We start from the raw sequence: 14,205 nt of genomic DNA, 5'->3' as shown, positions 1-14,205 counted from the left end.
CTACATTTTCAGCATTTTGGTAACAAAATTAGAATTTACCATGCATGGTAGGCCTACTAGGCCTATGTAATCGTTGGCTTTCAGTTTATATGAATCTTGCGTTTTCTGTGGGCAACACTTCTAGCCTGGATGCTAGCGGCTTCTCCTCCATCCACGATAGGCCAGCTGAAGTTTTATTATCGACTTATTAATATTATAAGTGAGGAGATGTCTGACTTGAGGCGTTATACCCGGACAAGCCTTTCGACAAACGTTTTGCCAAGTTGAGTTGTGCACTCGGATTTATTGTCTGTTTGATACAAACCCCACCTGGATGTAGGAAAAGTTTCTTGAAACAGTGCCCTCTATATCATATATATGACCTTTGACCCGACTTGACAACAGACAACAACAACCAAGATGGAGTACACTGGAAGTGGATACGAAGGTGATCATAAAAATGGACGGTAAGCTGCCTTTATGCCAGTTTCATATTAAATTTATGAGTGAAAGCGATAAAGGAGACATTGAACTACGTTTTACTGCGAAGTCTTACGTTTTCAGTCTCAATTTCATTTTGATGCCCTCACCGATTTGTGTGATGATTTCATTGAACTGTAATAACTGGTTCCATAAATTTTGCCTGGGCATGAGCGACGAGGTGTATGGCGTTCTTGCCAATCATGCATCTTACTCATGGCTCTGTGATGGCTGCGGATTACCTAATTTTCACTCCTCGTTCCTCATGGACCTAAATGAGCTGAAATCAAACAACAGTTTTGATGCCCTCACCGATTTGTGTGATGATTCCATTGATAGTTTACATACGGACTCCAACTTTGATAGCCCTATGAAAACTTCTAGCCCTGTTAGAAGTGGACACACTGTGACTGATAAATCAAATAAACGCAAAACAATGAAATCCAAACCTAAAACTCGCTCTCTCAAAATATTGAATGTTAACTGCCAGAGTGTGCATGCAAAACGAGCTGGCTTTCAGTACCTCCTCCAAGAAGAGGAACCTGATATAGTTGTGGGTTCTGAATCATGGCTTCACAGCAATATTACCTCCGGTGAAGTTTTTCCATCTCATTACAATATTTTTCGCAAAGATGGAGACAATAATAATGATAGCCACGGTGGCGTCTTTGTGGCCGTTAAAAATGATCTTATTGCCCAAGACGAACAGGAGCTAGACCAAGAGGGTTGTGAACTGAAGTGGATTAGTATCCATGTTAGTGGCATAGCTCCAGTGTACATTGGAGGATTTTACCGCTCTCAGAAAACAAACTCGGATTACGTCCGCCTTTTGGAAAATTCCTTGAAAAGATCCCAAAGCAGTCCTCTGTTTGGCTACTAGGTGACTTTAACTTACCAGATGTAGATTGGGTCACAAATACCTTCAAACCGTGTGGTCGTTACCCAGGACCAAGTAAAACCATGTTAGAAATCGCTCTAGACCACAATCTTCAGCAGGTTGTCTTAAAACCAACGAGAGACAATAGTATCCTTGATCTATGTTTTACCAATAATCCGGCTTTTGTCAACAATGTGGATGTAACACCCGGGATTAGCGACCACGACATAGTCGTCATACATGCTTCTATTAAACCCAAAATCACAAAACTTCCAAAGCGGAAAGTGTACCTGTATAAAAAAGCAAATTTCAGTAAAATCACTGATGAACTCGATGAACTTGGTGCTGAATTAACTGAAGAAGTTGTCCAGAACTTGGACAACGATGAGCTCTGGAATCGCTTTACAAAAAAAAAAAAAAAATCAATGGATGTTAATATACCATCCAAAATGACTTCATCCAAACCAAGTGTTCCTTGGATAAATGCCACCATGAAAAGAAATATCAGGAAAAAGCAAGCTTTATGACAAGGCTAGAAAAACTGGTGATTTTGAACTCTGGGACAGATTTAAACAATCAAGACGCAAAAATTGACAGACAAATGAGGACACTGCATCGGGAACATGTCCATAGTATTGGCGAATGTCTTGAAACTGATAACACCAAACCCTTCTGGAATTATATAAAATCCCTCCGTGGGGATGTTTTTGGCGTTTCCCCCCTAAATTTGACGGGTCGTATAGCATCTAGTGCCAAAGAGAAGGCAGAGACCCTAAACAAGCAATTTTGCTCGGTCTTCACTAGAGAAGACCTTTCTTCTATTCCAAATCTTGGAGTTAGTGCTGTACCAGATATGCCAAAAATCACGATCACTACATTTGGAGTTGAAAAACTGCTCAAGAACCTGAAAATCAATAAAGCGTCAGGTCCTGACAACATTCCAGCTAGGATATTAAAGGAATGTGCTTCAAGTGTGGCACCCATTCTTCAGAAAATTTACCAAAAATCCATCTCTTCAGGGGTTTTACCCCAGGACTGGCTGAATGCTACCGTCTCGCCAATTTTCAAAAAAGGCGATAGGTCACTCCCAAGTAATTATCGTCCGGTATCCCTGACATGTATTGCCTGTAAACAATTAGAACACATAATCCATAGCAATATCATGAACCATCTGGAAAAGTACTCTCTGCTGTGCGATAGACAACATGGGTTTCAAGTGGTAGATCCTCACGAAACTCAGCTTGCTGGGTTGGTAAACGATGTTGCTGAGATCCTTGATAACCGTGGCCGTGCTGATCTATGCATAATGGATTTCAGTAAAGCGTTTGATATGGTTCCGCATCAACGACTCCTCACAAAATTAGACCACCTTGGAATAAGAGGAGATACCAAATCTTGGATTGAGGGCTTCCTGACAAAACGCCAGCAAAGTGTCGTCATTGATGGACAGGCATCCCCAAGTTCACCTGTAATTTCCGGAGTACCCAGGGGACTGTCCTTGGTCCCTGTTGTTCCTAGCCTATATTAATGATATCCCGGAGGGAGTAACATCTGAAGTGAGTCTCTTCGCTGATTATCTGATTTTGTACAGAGCTATCAATTCTCCTGAGGACTGTGATATTTTACAAAAAGACATCAACTCTCTTTGTACCTGGGAAGAAACTTGGCAGATGAAGTTCAATATATCCAAATGTTTCATCATGCACGTGACACATCAAAGAAGTTTCATTCCACACCAGTATCGCATGGGAACTTCTACTCTCCAAACTGTAGATCACCATCCCTACTTGGGGGTCGAGATATCCAGCAACTTATCTTGGGCTAAACACATAAATCAGACTGTTAACAAAGCAAACAGCATTCTGGGCTTACTGAAAAGAAACCTTTGGAACTGTTCCCCTCGCACTAAAGAGATTGCTTATAAAACCCTGGTGAGACCGAGACTAGAATATTGCAGCCCAATCTGGGATCCGTACCAGAAAATTCATCAGGATAATTTAGAAAAAGTCCAGAGGAGGGCAGTTAGATTTGTAAAGAGCGACTACAGACGCACCAGCAGTGTCACGGACATGCTTCATGATCTGAAATGGGACACTCTTCAAGACAGAAGGAAAAGGCTCGCCTCATAACTATATACAAAAGAAACTCACAAGTTCACACCATCTAACATCAGTCATCACCTGACCAAGAACACTACAGCCAGACGCACTACTCGTCAAACTCATGAACTTAACTATAACATCATACGTCCCAACAAAGACTGCTATAAATTCTCACTTTATCCACGGACAATACCAAAATGGAACTCACTGCCACCTACCACCAAAATAGCTCCTGATGTAGCCTCTTTCAAGAACTTGATCGGCGGTAAGGAAATTGAAATTGAGAAGAAAATTTAATAAGTTATCAGCGAATCGATGCATGATCTGTACGCTGATAGCCACACCAGGCGTTTTGTGCAGTAGCAGACAAGACAAGACAAGACTAAAAGCCTCAGTTTTGAGTCAATGATAAGCTTAAAAACATCAGACATGCATGCATGTAAATTGTAATGCTAAACCCTCATTGCTATTCCTGTTTAGCAGTTTCAGACAAGATTATAATAAACACTTAATGCCTTCAAGATAGCATTGAGGGACGGCTCCATCTAGACAGACAGCATCAAATTTTTAATCAGCACTTCACTGTACATATTTTTGCACCTCTGATCTCTTGTCTGCGTCATATGTATGTCTGCACACCCACCACTCTGCAGTGAGTAATCTTCTTTTCAAGAAGCTTTCACTACAACTGGAAGAAGAAGAAGGGTGTTTCTTTTTAATTTTATCATGAATTCTCAAGTCAAGACAATATATGCAGAATTGTGGCACGCAGTAAAAAGATGTCAAACACGCTCGAGTGAAAATGCATGATTCGCTGGCGTAAATTACCAGCAAAATGCACGTATATCATGCGCTCGTACTGCGCGAATGCTTCGGACCAGTTTTGCATCAAGCACTTACGTCTGAAGTAGCTTTAAAAACATGAATTTGGGAACAAAATAAAGCTTGTTTGTGCAGTTGAAAACAAGTTTGATCTTGTTTAGAAAGTTATGTGAATATGCACACAATCATCTTTGACATCTTTGATTTTTGTCTTTGAAAATGAGACCAAATTGGAATGGAACCTTCTGTTAAATCTAAATTGGCATGTTTGGAAAGTGTCTTGTCTACAGGTGAAAGGAAATTATACATTTTGTCTTCTTCTTAGGGGTCGAAATACAAACTAAAACTTAGAAGCACAACTTGTGATTTTTTCCTAAAAATTGGACATGCACAGGCAAAATTCTACATGCACAGACTGAGTTAAAGTTACATGCGTCTGTGCATGTATGCATGTGGTATTTCAAACACTGCTGCTTCTTGATTGAGTTGGTAAAAGTGCTTTGGCATGTCACACCAACACTTGTGTTAAAAAGTAAACTTAATCAGTGTATATTAAATTGTCAAACATGCTTTCTTATTTTTCTTTGATATTAGAATGGAAGGCAAAGGAAAGTACACATTTCCAACCGATACCAAATATGAGGGTGACATGAAGGATGGCCAGTTCCATGGAAAAGGCACTCTATTCTTCCCAAATGGTAGTAAATATGAGGCCACATGGGAAAATGGAATAGCTGTACAGGTATGTGGAAAAGTTAATTGTGTTGCCATATTTTTACTTGTTTCAGGTCCTTTAACTTTAAGATTAATCAGCCATTAAAAAATAGCACACATTTAGTTTTGCACAAGCTTAAAACAAATTATTCTCTCGGTCGGGGCCACGTCACATCCATTCTTGCATTGGAGTGAAAACAACTTATCGCCTATTTATATTTGCAGAGAGTCAAACCTGGCACAATAGTGTGATAGCTTGTGATACACTCCAGAGTTCAGTGAATGCGAATGTTGTTTTCACTCCAGTGCTATTGTCAGCCGGTCCATGCCCGGATGTCCGACCGACAGAATAAAAAAAGTATATGTTACATAGAATGACAATGTTTACTTATCATTTTCTGTTTCTGCTGCTTTGTTGAACAACATTCCAGAGGAGGCTTAACTCTATTCTAGTATTACCCCCTCAAAAATGGTATATTTGAGTGGTGTGGATGTATCATATTTACTACTACGCTGCAGTGTTATCGGTTGGGTAAAAACCAATAAGTGGTATACCGTTGTCAAGCTTGGACTTTAAGCTTTTACAAAAACAAGTTTAATAATTAATTATGTAATTTAATATGCAAATTAGCTCAACTAAGCTAACTAAATGTGTGACTCCATTTGAAATCACCCCTGTGTGTGAGATATAAAAGATGATGTCTTCCATAGGGTGTGTATTAAAAACAAAACAAAGACTCACATTTTTTCTAACACAAACATTTCTCCCTTTTTTCTGAAGGGCAAGTATACGTTTGCAGATGGATTAGGGTATGATGAACCTGAATGGTTATACTGTGATGGATATGATAGAAGGTTTTATACAGAAGTATGTGATGGTCTCAAACCTGCAGGTAGGTACATGCAGTGTAATGGGCTATTGCAGTTGAAATACATACGCCCCCTATGAAAGGCATGGAGTCACACATTCAGGTAACACCATTTTAGATTCACTCTATATGTGGAAGTTCATGCCTTCCATGTGGGGTATATGGATTTCAACTGTAATTGCCCAGAGGATTGATTGCAAGTATCACAGACACTTGTTATTTAAATGTTACTCCCAGAAGGATTCCATCTGGTGGAGCAGAACAATATTTTACCTAAAAAAAATTGTGGGTATTTTTGATTTTTTTTTTTTTGAGTAAGTGGTAAAAGTGATGTGCCATTCTGAAGATTACAGTAAATTTTTTATTACTTCTGTGGTCTGTACTGTACCGTGCGCCGAGCATACACGAGCATAAACACAGAAATGATAAACAATAACGCCAATTAGCCGATCAGCGGTCTTGCCAATAAGATGGTTGCCCTATTGGTCATCGGTGCGTAGAAGGGGAGGAGCCCTTGTGATCACCGATCACCAGCGCGTACCCAGACCACAGAAGTAATGTACTGTAAGTGCTGTAAATATCTTCTCATTTGTAATATTATTATACTCCTTTTCTTGATTACAGGTCGATCTCAGCTAACCAATCGTATTCCTCCAAGAGATATTCCAGAAGGTTGTTATGATACAGGGGATGGCTTCTATAACCCAGACACAAGAGTCATAGTAGATTACAACCATAAATTCCTAAGAAATGCAGGTATGCTATCCTATTATGTATTCAATTAACTAAAACACAATTTTTTTAACAAAGTACTGATAAATGTGAAAAATCATGAATTAAATGTTGCTAGATATTGTCAGAGCCAACAAGTTTTCAACTTCCACTTGACGAGACAAAACTAATGATAAACACTCAACATTGTACAGATTTGGTAGTTTTTTTTTCTAAAAAAGGAGTGACTAATGCCTTCAGATTGATGTAAATATAATATACAAACATTGACTGCTATGAGTGGCATGTTTAAAATTATAGGCCCAAGGTGATCTCAAAACCATGACTATGCCCTCTCGGGGCATAGTCATGGCCCGAATAAAAAGCAGTCAATATTTGTTTTATATACCAAATCTTAAGATTCTTGTCATCTGTTTGGTTAAAAGCACTATCGATTTTGAGAAGAGAAATTAATAGTTTCAATGCGAACGGCATAGATTACAATCTACGATTTCCGCGTAATTATAGGGCGCAAAAACATTAACACGCGCATAATATAATTTTACGCTGGGAACAAAGCACACGCAGAACCATGCCCGGGGAATAGTTACTTTTGCGGGCACAGTTAAAATTATGCCCGCGCTTTTAACCAATCAGATGGCGGGAATATTTAGATGAGGTATATAATGAAAGCTATTTTCCATATGGTCATTTTCACAGTAAAGGGTGTAACTTTTGATTTTTAGGGTCAAAATTTCAAACCACTTAAATATGTTTCTGTTTACTGAAATCATGCATAGAAGCAACTTAAATTCCAGTAAAATAATATTTCAAGGCTTAAACCTTTTGATTTCTAATAAAACATTTGACATTTCCATAACATTTTGGTTAAAATCTAAGAAAAAATGTATTTTACATAACCTCAGAAAATTATGACATGAAAGCTGGAATACATGTGAAATCCCATTCCAAAGTAAGTCAACAGATATAAGTTAAATTTTATACCATGTTTTGCTATGTTTGTAATTGCAGTTTTGAAAATTTTTAACATCAAGTGTCATTTACAATGGAAATTTCCAAACCTTAAACATATTTTTTAAGTTTTAATTGGGTTCCTAAAATAATTTGAATGTCTAACTTCATGTACAAATACTACTTGATGAAAGGAACCTCCCAGCCAAGTTTCACAGAAATTGGAGTTATTTTTTAGAATTGGCAATTCAAGCGATTTGTGTTTCGGAGGCTTCAGTTAACAACACAGGTGATCATAAAAGTAAAATATTTGGCTTACTACTACAAGTTGACATAAAAAAATAGGTAAACAATATCACAATTACCAATTTTCATGCTTTGCTTCTAAGTATTGAATTTCAGTTGTGACAAAATTAAATTATCACAGCAAGTCATTTTTTTGTTTCGAGGCTTCATGTTAACAATTGTTAAACATTGCAGAAGTAGTTTTTTGAAAACAACAGTGTTGGGATCATCTAAGCTGTTATTTTCTTGTGTGTATTGAATCAATGATTCTATCGCGGCAGATATTGTAGATTTATCACATGTTAATTTTTTTCACCCATTTGTTAAGTATGGTGTTTTTTGCATGTGAAGCCTCCGAAACAGGCTTTTATGGGTATCAGTATATTTTTCAAACATTAACCATAATGTCAAATTTTTTTTTAATTTATGACATTCTGCACATATCAAGTAATAATTACAATGCAGATATCAGTATGAAACACACTAATTTAGATATGCATAGATGATAATTAATCTTATTGTTGTTTCGGAGGCTTCATTTATTTCGGAGGCTTCAATTGTTAACGGAAAGTTTGTATTGGGTCCCATTTTCAAACGGTGATATATATCTCCACGATTTAAAAACATGTGACTTGAGGATCTACTTTGCTACATTTTGATAAATAGATTGGATGAGCTCTTTTATTTATATTTGCACAAGCTTGCTGAACAGTTTGTTTGGAGGCTTCAAAAAGTTAACGGAAAAACGGCTCTTTGAAGTCAAGATTTTATAAAAATTTTAAAAGCTTGCAAATTGATTAATTTTTGTTACCCAATTTAAGTTAAGATAACAACTGTTATGAATCAAGAAGAAGTGAAGAAATAACCAAGAATTATGAACCAAAGCTACACCCACAAAGTTTGTTAACAATTGTTAACGGAAAATGACGCCTCCGAAACAACAAATATCGAAGTCCGGTTCTCAAAAATACAGGGCTGTTCACAATTAAATCTAATGTGGCAGTGTTTACTGAACATATGACTGTACTTTCAGGATAAGAAAAATTATCCATGAACTAACTGAAGAAAAAAACACAGGGTTTTACAAAAATGTTACTGTTTTTTATAGTTTTTCAAAATGGCAATATTAAGTACATTTAAGCCTGCTAAAACTGAACGCAGTAACTCCCAAAGCTGATTATGCTACCCAAGGTAGCTGCTAACTAGATGACTTATGTGGCCAAAAATCATGGAATTCTATCGCTTTATTAGAACACTACGGATTAAAATGTTAAAAATCCAAAGTTACACCCTTTACCGTGAAAATGACCATATAGAGAGTGCCCAGCCCAAATCAAAATAGATCCATTTATTCACTCATGAAATCAAACCTGGATAAGCATTTTTATCTGAGTTGGTGAGAATTCATAGTAATATTATTGTTAAATATTTTCTCTTATTTGCAGATGATGATGAGCATGAATGGATAGTCAGAACATGTCGTAAAGGATGGGATGAAATAGTGGGATATAAACCAAAAATAGAAGCTTAATTTATGTAATTTTGTTGGAACTACCAAGCTGTATTATGGAGGAAATTGGGAAGCCAGAGATTTCTTGTGTTCCAAGTGAACCTACATGTACTCTTGGACCCAGATCCTTAAAACATCCAAAAAGACTGGCTATTAATTAAATCATTGCAAGTTTCTCCTTATATTGATGAGGTGTTTTGATGTAATAGGTTTTATTTGTATAGTTGAATCATGGCATGAGTAAATTTTGATATTTCAATAAAAAGAGGTTTTGTATTTTTTTACTGAAAGGTACAATCAGGGTGGGGGTACTCTGAAAAAAAAAAGATAGATATACAAGGTATCCTATAAAAATGTTACAAGTAGAAAGTGGACTGCATTTTGTGATGGTACAACAAAATGTTCTTTTTTCAGATATTATTTTTTCATTCTTCTTGTAATTATTATCTGTCAATTTTCAACTCCGTATATAACTTATGAGCACAAGATGACAGGGGTGTCAAGAGTGACGAATCATCAAAATATTGTACAACAAAAGTTTAACACAAGCACATCTTTGTTTTCATATTTTGCTTTATTATTTTTCTCTTATTTTCTTGTGGTTGAACTTATTGCACTAAAGAAACATATTGAGAAATTATATATTGTATCTGAAAATAAAATAAGTTTTAAAGCTTTTTGACTCTTATGTGGCAACAAGTAAAGGCAGATGGCCTTAGAGAGGAACACCTTTTTGGTGAAGGCATTTCTGTATGCTCTATCTCCTGCCATCAACATAAATGACATTTAATAACAATCTTTTGCATTAGGCTTTGTTTGGGTTTTGTTGAGTTGAAATTGCTGCTATGTGGGAAAATATTGTCCATTTTCTGCTGAACTCTTGACATAAAACAGAACAATTTTCTTCTCTGTTCATGGTTGGGCCTAATGCCCCACCAACTGCATGGTGGAAATGAACCTTGTATTGTATTATGTCACATAAACAGCTTGCTCAGGAATGTGTGGAATGCAGTCTAAGTATGCAAGTTGTGAACTTGACATTCACAGGGGTACTAGTAGAGGGTACATAGATTATGTAATGAAAAGGACATTAATATTTGTTAACATTAACTTGTAATGCTGATTTGGATCACATTGCTATCCCTTATTATATACAAACGGTAACTTTCTTACGAAATACAAAAACGTTCTTAAAAATGTTATAAACATGTTATAAAGGCATTTTGGTTTGGTCAAAAAGTTTTAATAACATTTCAATGTCGGATTATATAAGACGTTTGGTATGAAAAACACACTACAACAACATTTTAAAATGTCAAAATGTTATTGCAAAGTATTTTTTGGCAAACATTTTGCAAATTACTTTGTCAGCAGTTAAATAACATGTTAGAATGTTTTGCAGCGAGTTTTCAGAAATGTTTTGTAATTTTATTTAAATGTTTTATACCCTTATATAACCTGACATTTAAATGTTTTTCAAAAACATAGTTGCTATGTAAATGGAGTCTTATATTTGTACAATTTCCATACTATACATGTAGGTACCGCCCGTAGAATACCATCTACAAGCATATGCCTCTAAATTTTGTTTAGATGAATAGGTGAAAGACAGACACCCTCCACCAAAACATTACAGTGGATTGGTCTTACAATAATATGCTTGTAAAGCCACCTGTATCAGTAGTATAGTTGCTCAAACTCCAATTAATGTTTTTTGTATCATAGGTTGTCTGCCATAAAAAGAACTCATTTAGAGGTATTATGCTTGTAAATAGAATTCTTTGGTATGGTAGTTCTTTCACCCATTGGAGGCACCTCATCCATTTTGGGAGAGAGTACTAGGTATAATGAAAAGGTGAAAAATTTGAAATTTGTATTTATTAGTCTTAGAGTGTACCAGTCTCAAATGCACAGTACATAGCCAGTTTGATACATTTTTGTGTTTCATAATTGTGATGATTGGCTTTGCTGGCCCTAAATATAAGTGCACTGTATCATAGTGACAAATTATGTTTAAAAAAACTCTGTATATGAAATTTTGTAATCATGATATGTACATATTTTGGGAATGTAGGAAGACATGTAATATATTAAAGTTAACTTTATATTCCGTCCAAAAGTATCTTGGGCCAAATAAAGCCACATAAATTTAATTAGATGGACTACAATCATTTTTGTGTGAAAATTAACATGTTTGTTTTTCTAATTTTGAGCACATAACACGTTTTGGCACATGAGCTTCAATATTTTAATTCCCCTGCCTTTAGCCATAAAGAGGTTTATCGCCCAACCCTAATTGAAAGGCCCGTCCACCTGTGATAAGCTTTTGGTGGAAGCATACTGATATAGTGGAATGTACACTAAAGATTGATAGCAAGTGGAGCCAGCAGTGCAGAAATCTAAAGATCACCCGGTCTGAAAATGCACATACATTGTAGCCCTTTTTCTTTCCCAAGTTCAAAAATTTAAAATTGCACCGTTCTTGAGATGAACAAACATTTTGAGCAGAAACTGACACATTCCAAATACCAAACATGCACCCATGTATGTGGCACATCTCTGGTTGCTTAATAGTACTGTGTACAAAATAAATTTCTAGGAGGTAATACCTTTTTTTAAATTCTGTTTATTTGCCAGTTGCTAATGTGTTCCATGATACAGGCAGAAAGACATAGTGTCAACATAGAAAAGATCCTAATAGTTTTTGGTTTTTTTTTGCAAGTAGTGGAGAGCTGTCAAGATGCCATATATTTAGCGTAGAAAGATTAATGCACTGAAGATCAACTTCAATCCTTTAAAATTGGCATTAGTCTGACTGGATGGAATTTGGTTTTTTTTACAAGTAAAATTGTCACAAGAGATTTTATCAACAAAACAAAATTTCTTTACAAGCAAATAATCTCCCTATTTTATTATGGGATGACAATTGAATTGAGATATTTTGAGCTGCATCTCACACTGGGCTATTCCAGTTGAAATCCATACACCCCCTATGGAAGACATGCCCTCCCATGGGTGGTGTGAATTTCAAATGGAGTCACCTAAACAGGTAACGTCATTTGAAACTCACACTCCCTGTGTGGACAATTAAGGCCACAATTAAGGTCATGCCTTCCATAGGGGGTGTATTTCAACCATTTCATAGTTGTCAGGTGCATGAACATATTCCTTTCTATTAAGAAACCAAATATCAGGATCCTGAGATATATTTCATTGAGTCAAAATATTAGTCAAACTTGTGCATGGCTAAAATGTCTTGTTGCGCTCATGAAGCTATGGTATAAACTCATGGAGTCAATCAACCTTATTAATGAGCAACTGACTTAAATATACCATAAAGATTTGATTAATGGTGCATATGGGCTCCCTTGACATACCCTCTAATGAATGACCCCTCCAAAGTTATTTTTCAATGAAAAAAGGGACAAAAATGCAAAAATTGCCATGTCATATCATGTGTGAGTAACTTGCATCAGTCATGTGAGTGACGATCGCTAAATTGCATTGAGAATGACTCAAACTTCCATCCAATTCATTGCCTAATTATAGTAAAATTTCACTAATTTCATCAGATTCTTGTTTGATGATGCACTTGCGGATATAATTTTGTTGTATTTGCTGCAAAAACATGTTCCACACGGTTTTGTGTGGGCTACCATCTTAAATTTGAACCCGGCTGTGAGTAATTCTGATGAAGTTCACTGCTGTTTTTGGAACCCTTTTTCACTGAAAATTCACTTTTAATAAATGTCCCTGTTTGAAAAAAATGCAATGTCCCTAGGGGGTTTAAAACAAACAATACAGTAACTGGAATTTTAGACACAAACTAAAAGTGCCCTCCCATAAAAATTTCATTAGCAAACAGAGCACGGACCCATAATTCTTGTTGGGATTTTCACTAAGGCAAAGGAACCCATGCGTGCCATTAGGTGAATCTTTATGGTGTATGTATTCCTGTAGGTGAAATAATTTTCCTTCATCATTAGTTTTGGTTCCAAAATAAAATGGCATATACCTAACATTAAAAAAACAAATTCTCTCTGACACACATTACAATGTAAGATCATTTTCAATGAAGTTTTTAGCATATTACCTCACTCATATTGTCACCTGTTACATAGGCAAGAAAACAATCACTGAGTTTACAAGATTCTTTTTTTTTATCACACCACATGAGTTTGTTTGTTGGGCATAATCAATTATTGTATTTTCAACTGAGATCACAGAACTACATGTATATAACGTGAATAAGGTATATCAAACAAGCAAATTTGAGAACAAGGTTATTCCTTGCTCAATAAATCAAACATATTTTCATAGGTACCTTTGAGAAAAAAGTTGAAAAAAGATCAGGTAAACTTTCTGACAATAGTGTTTTTCCAGTTGTTTAATTGGGGTTTTGTGTCTCAAATCACTGGCAATGTACGGTTTTGAGTTGAGATAGTTGATAATTTACTGTTGATAATGCCAACATTTAGGATATAGAAATGACTTGCCTTGCTGAGGGGTGCATTTTTAGATCAACACTTTTTCCCCGTTTAAAGTGCTTTTGAAAGTCGCTGATGATACCCCCTTGACACTATCAAGTTCCCCCTCCCCCAGTGATCAATTACTCAAGTCATATTCTAATGGGCTATTCCAATTTGAAATCCACCCCTTCCCCAATGAAAGATATTACATGAGTGTATACTTCAAATGGAGTCATCCAATCAGGTAACTTAATTTAACATACATACAACCTGTGTGAAAGAATAAGGTCATGTCTTCCATATAGGGGTGTATGGATTTCTAATGGAACAGCCCAGTCCATATACAATTTTGTACATCTATTTTATGGTGAAAATTCATCAAATAGAAGAATTCCTAAGAAGAGCACAAAGGCCC

General features: G+C 36.1%; 1 protein-coding gene across 1 annotated transcript; it reads left to right on the top strand.

Moving 5' to 3' along the window:
- Positions 1 to 341: 341 nt before the first annotated feature.
- LOC140138060 (MORN repeat-containing protein 5-like) lies at positions 342 to 11,474 on the top strand. The gene is made up of 5 exons (XM_072159905.1): positions 342 to 446; positions 4,855 to 5,002; positions 5,756 to 5,867; positions 6,468 to 6,599; positions 9,257 to 11,474. Exons 1-5 carry the CDS (start codon positions 400 to 402, stop codon positions 9,340 to 9,342), a joined length of 525 nt encoding a protein of 174 aa, XP_072016006.1. The 5' UTR covers positions 342 to 399; the 3' UTR covers positions 9,343 to 11,474.
- Positions 11,475 to 14,205: the final 2,731 nt, after the last annotated feature.

This window comes from Amphiura filiformis, chromosome 17 (genome assembly GCF_039555335.1).
Source record: "Amphiura filiformis chromosome 17, Afil_fr2py, whole genome shotgun sequence".
NCBI lineage: Eukaryota > Metazoa > Echinodermata > Ophiuroidea > Amphilepidida > Amphiuridae > Amphiura > Amphiura filiformis.
Note: the sequence above shows the minus strand (reverse complement) of the source record. Positions and strands in the feature narration are given on the sequence as shown.

Bases quoted from the DNA above. Each gene is read 5' to 3' on its own strand.
- LOC140138060 (XM_072159905.1), top strand. From the start codon at position 400: ATGGAGTACACTGGAAGTGGATACGAAGGTGATCATAAAAATGGACG. The intron at 5,003-5,755 runs GTATGTGGAAAA...TTTTTTCTGAAG, and splicing joins AAAATGGAATAGCTGTACAG to GGCAAGTATACGTTTGCAGA. The intron at 6,600-9,256 runs GTATGCTATCCT...TCTTATTTGCAG, and splicing joins TAAATTCCTAAGAAATGCAG to ATGATGATGAGCATGAATGG.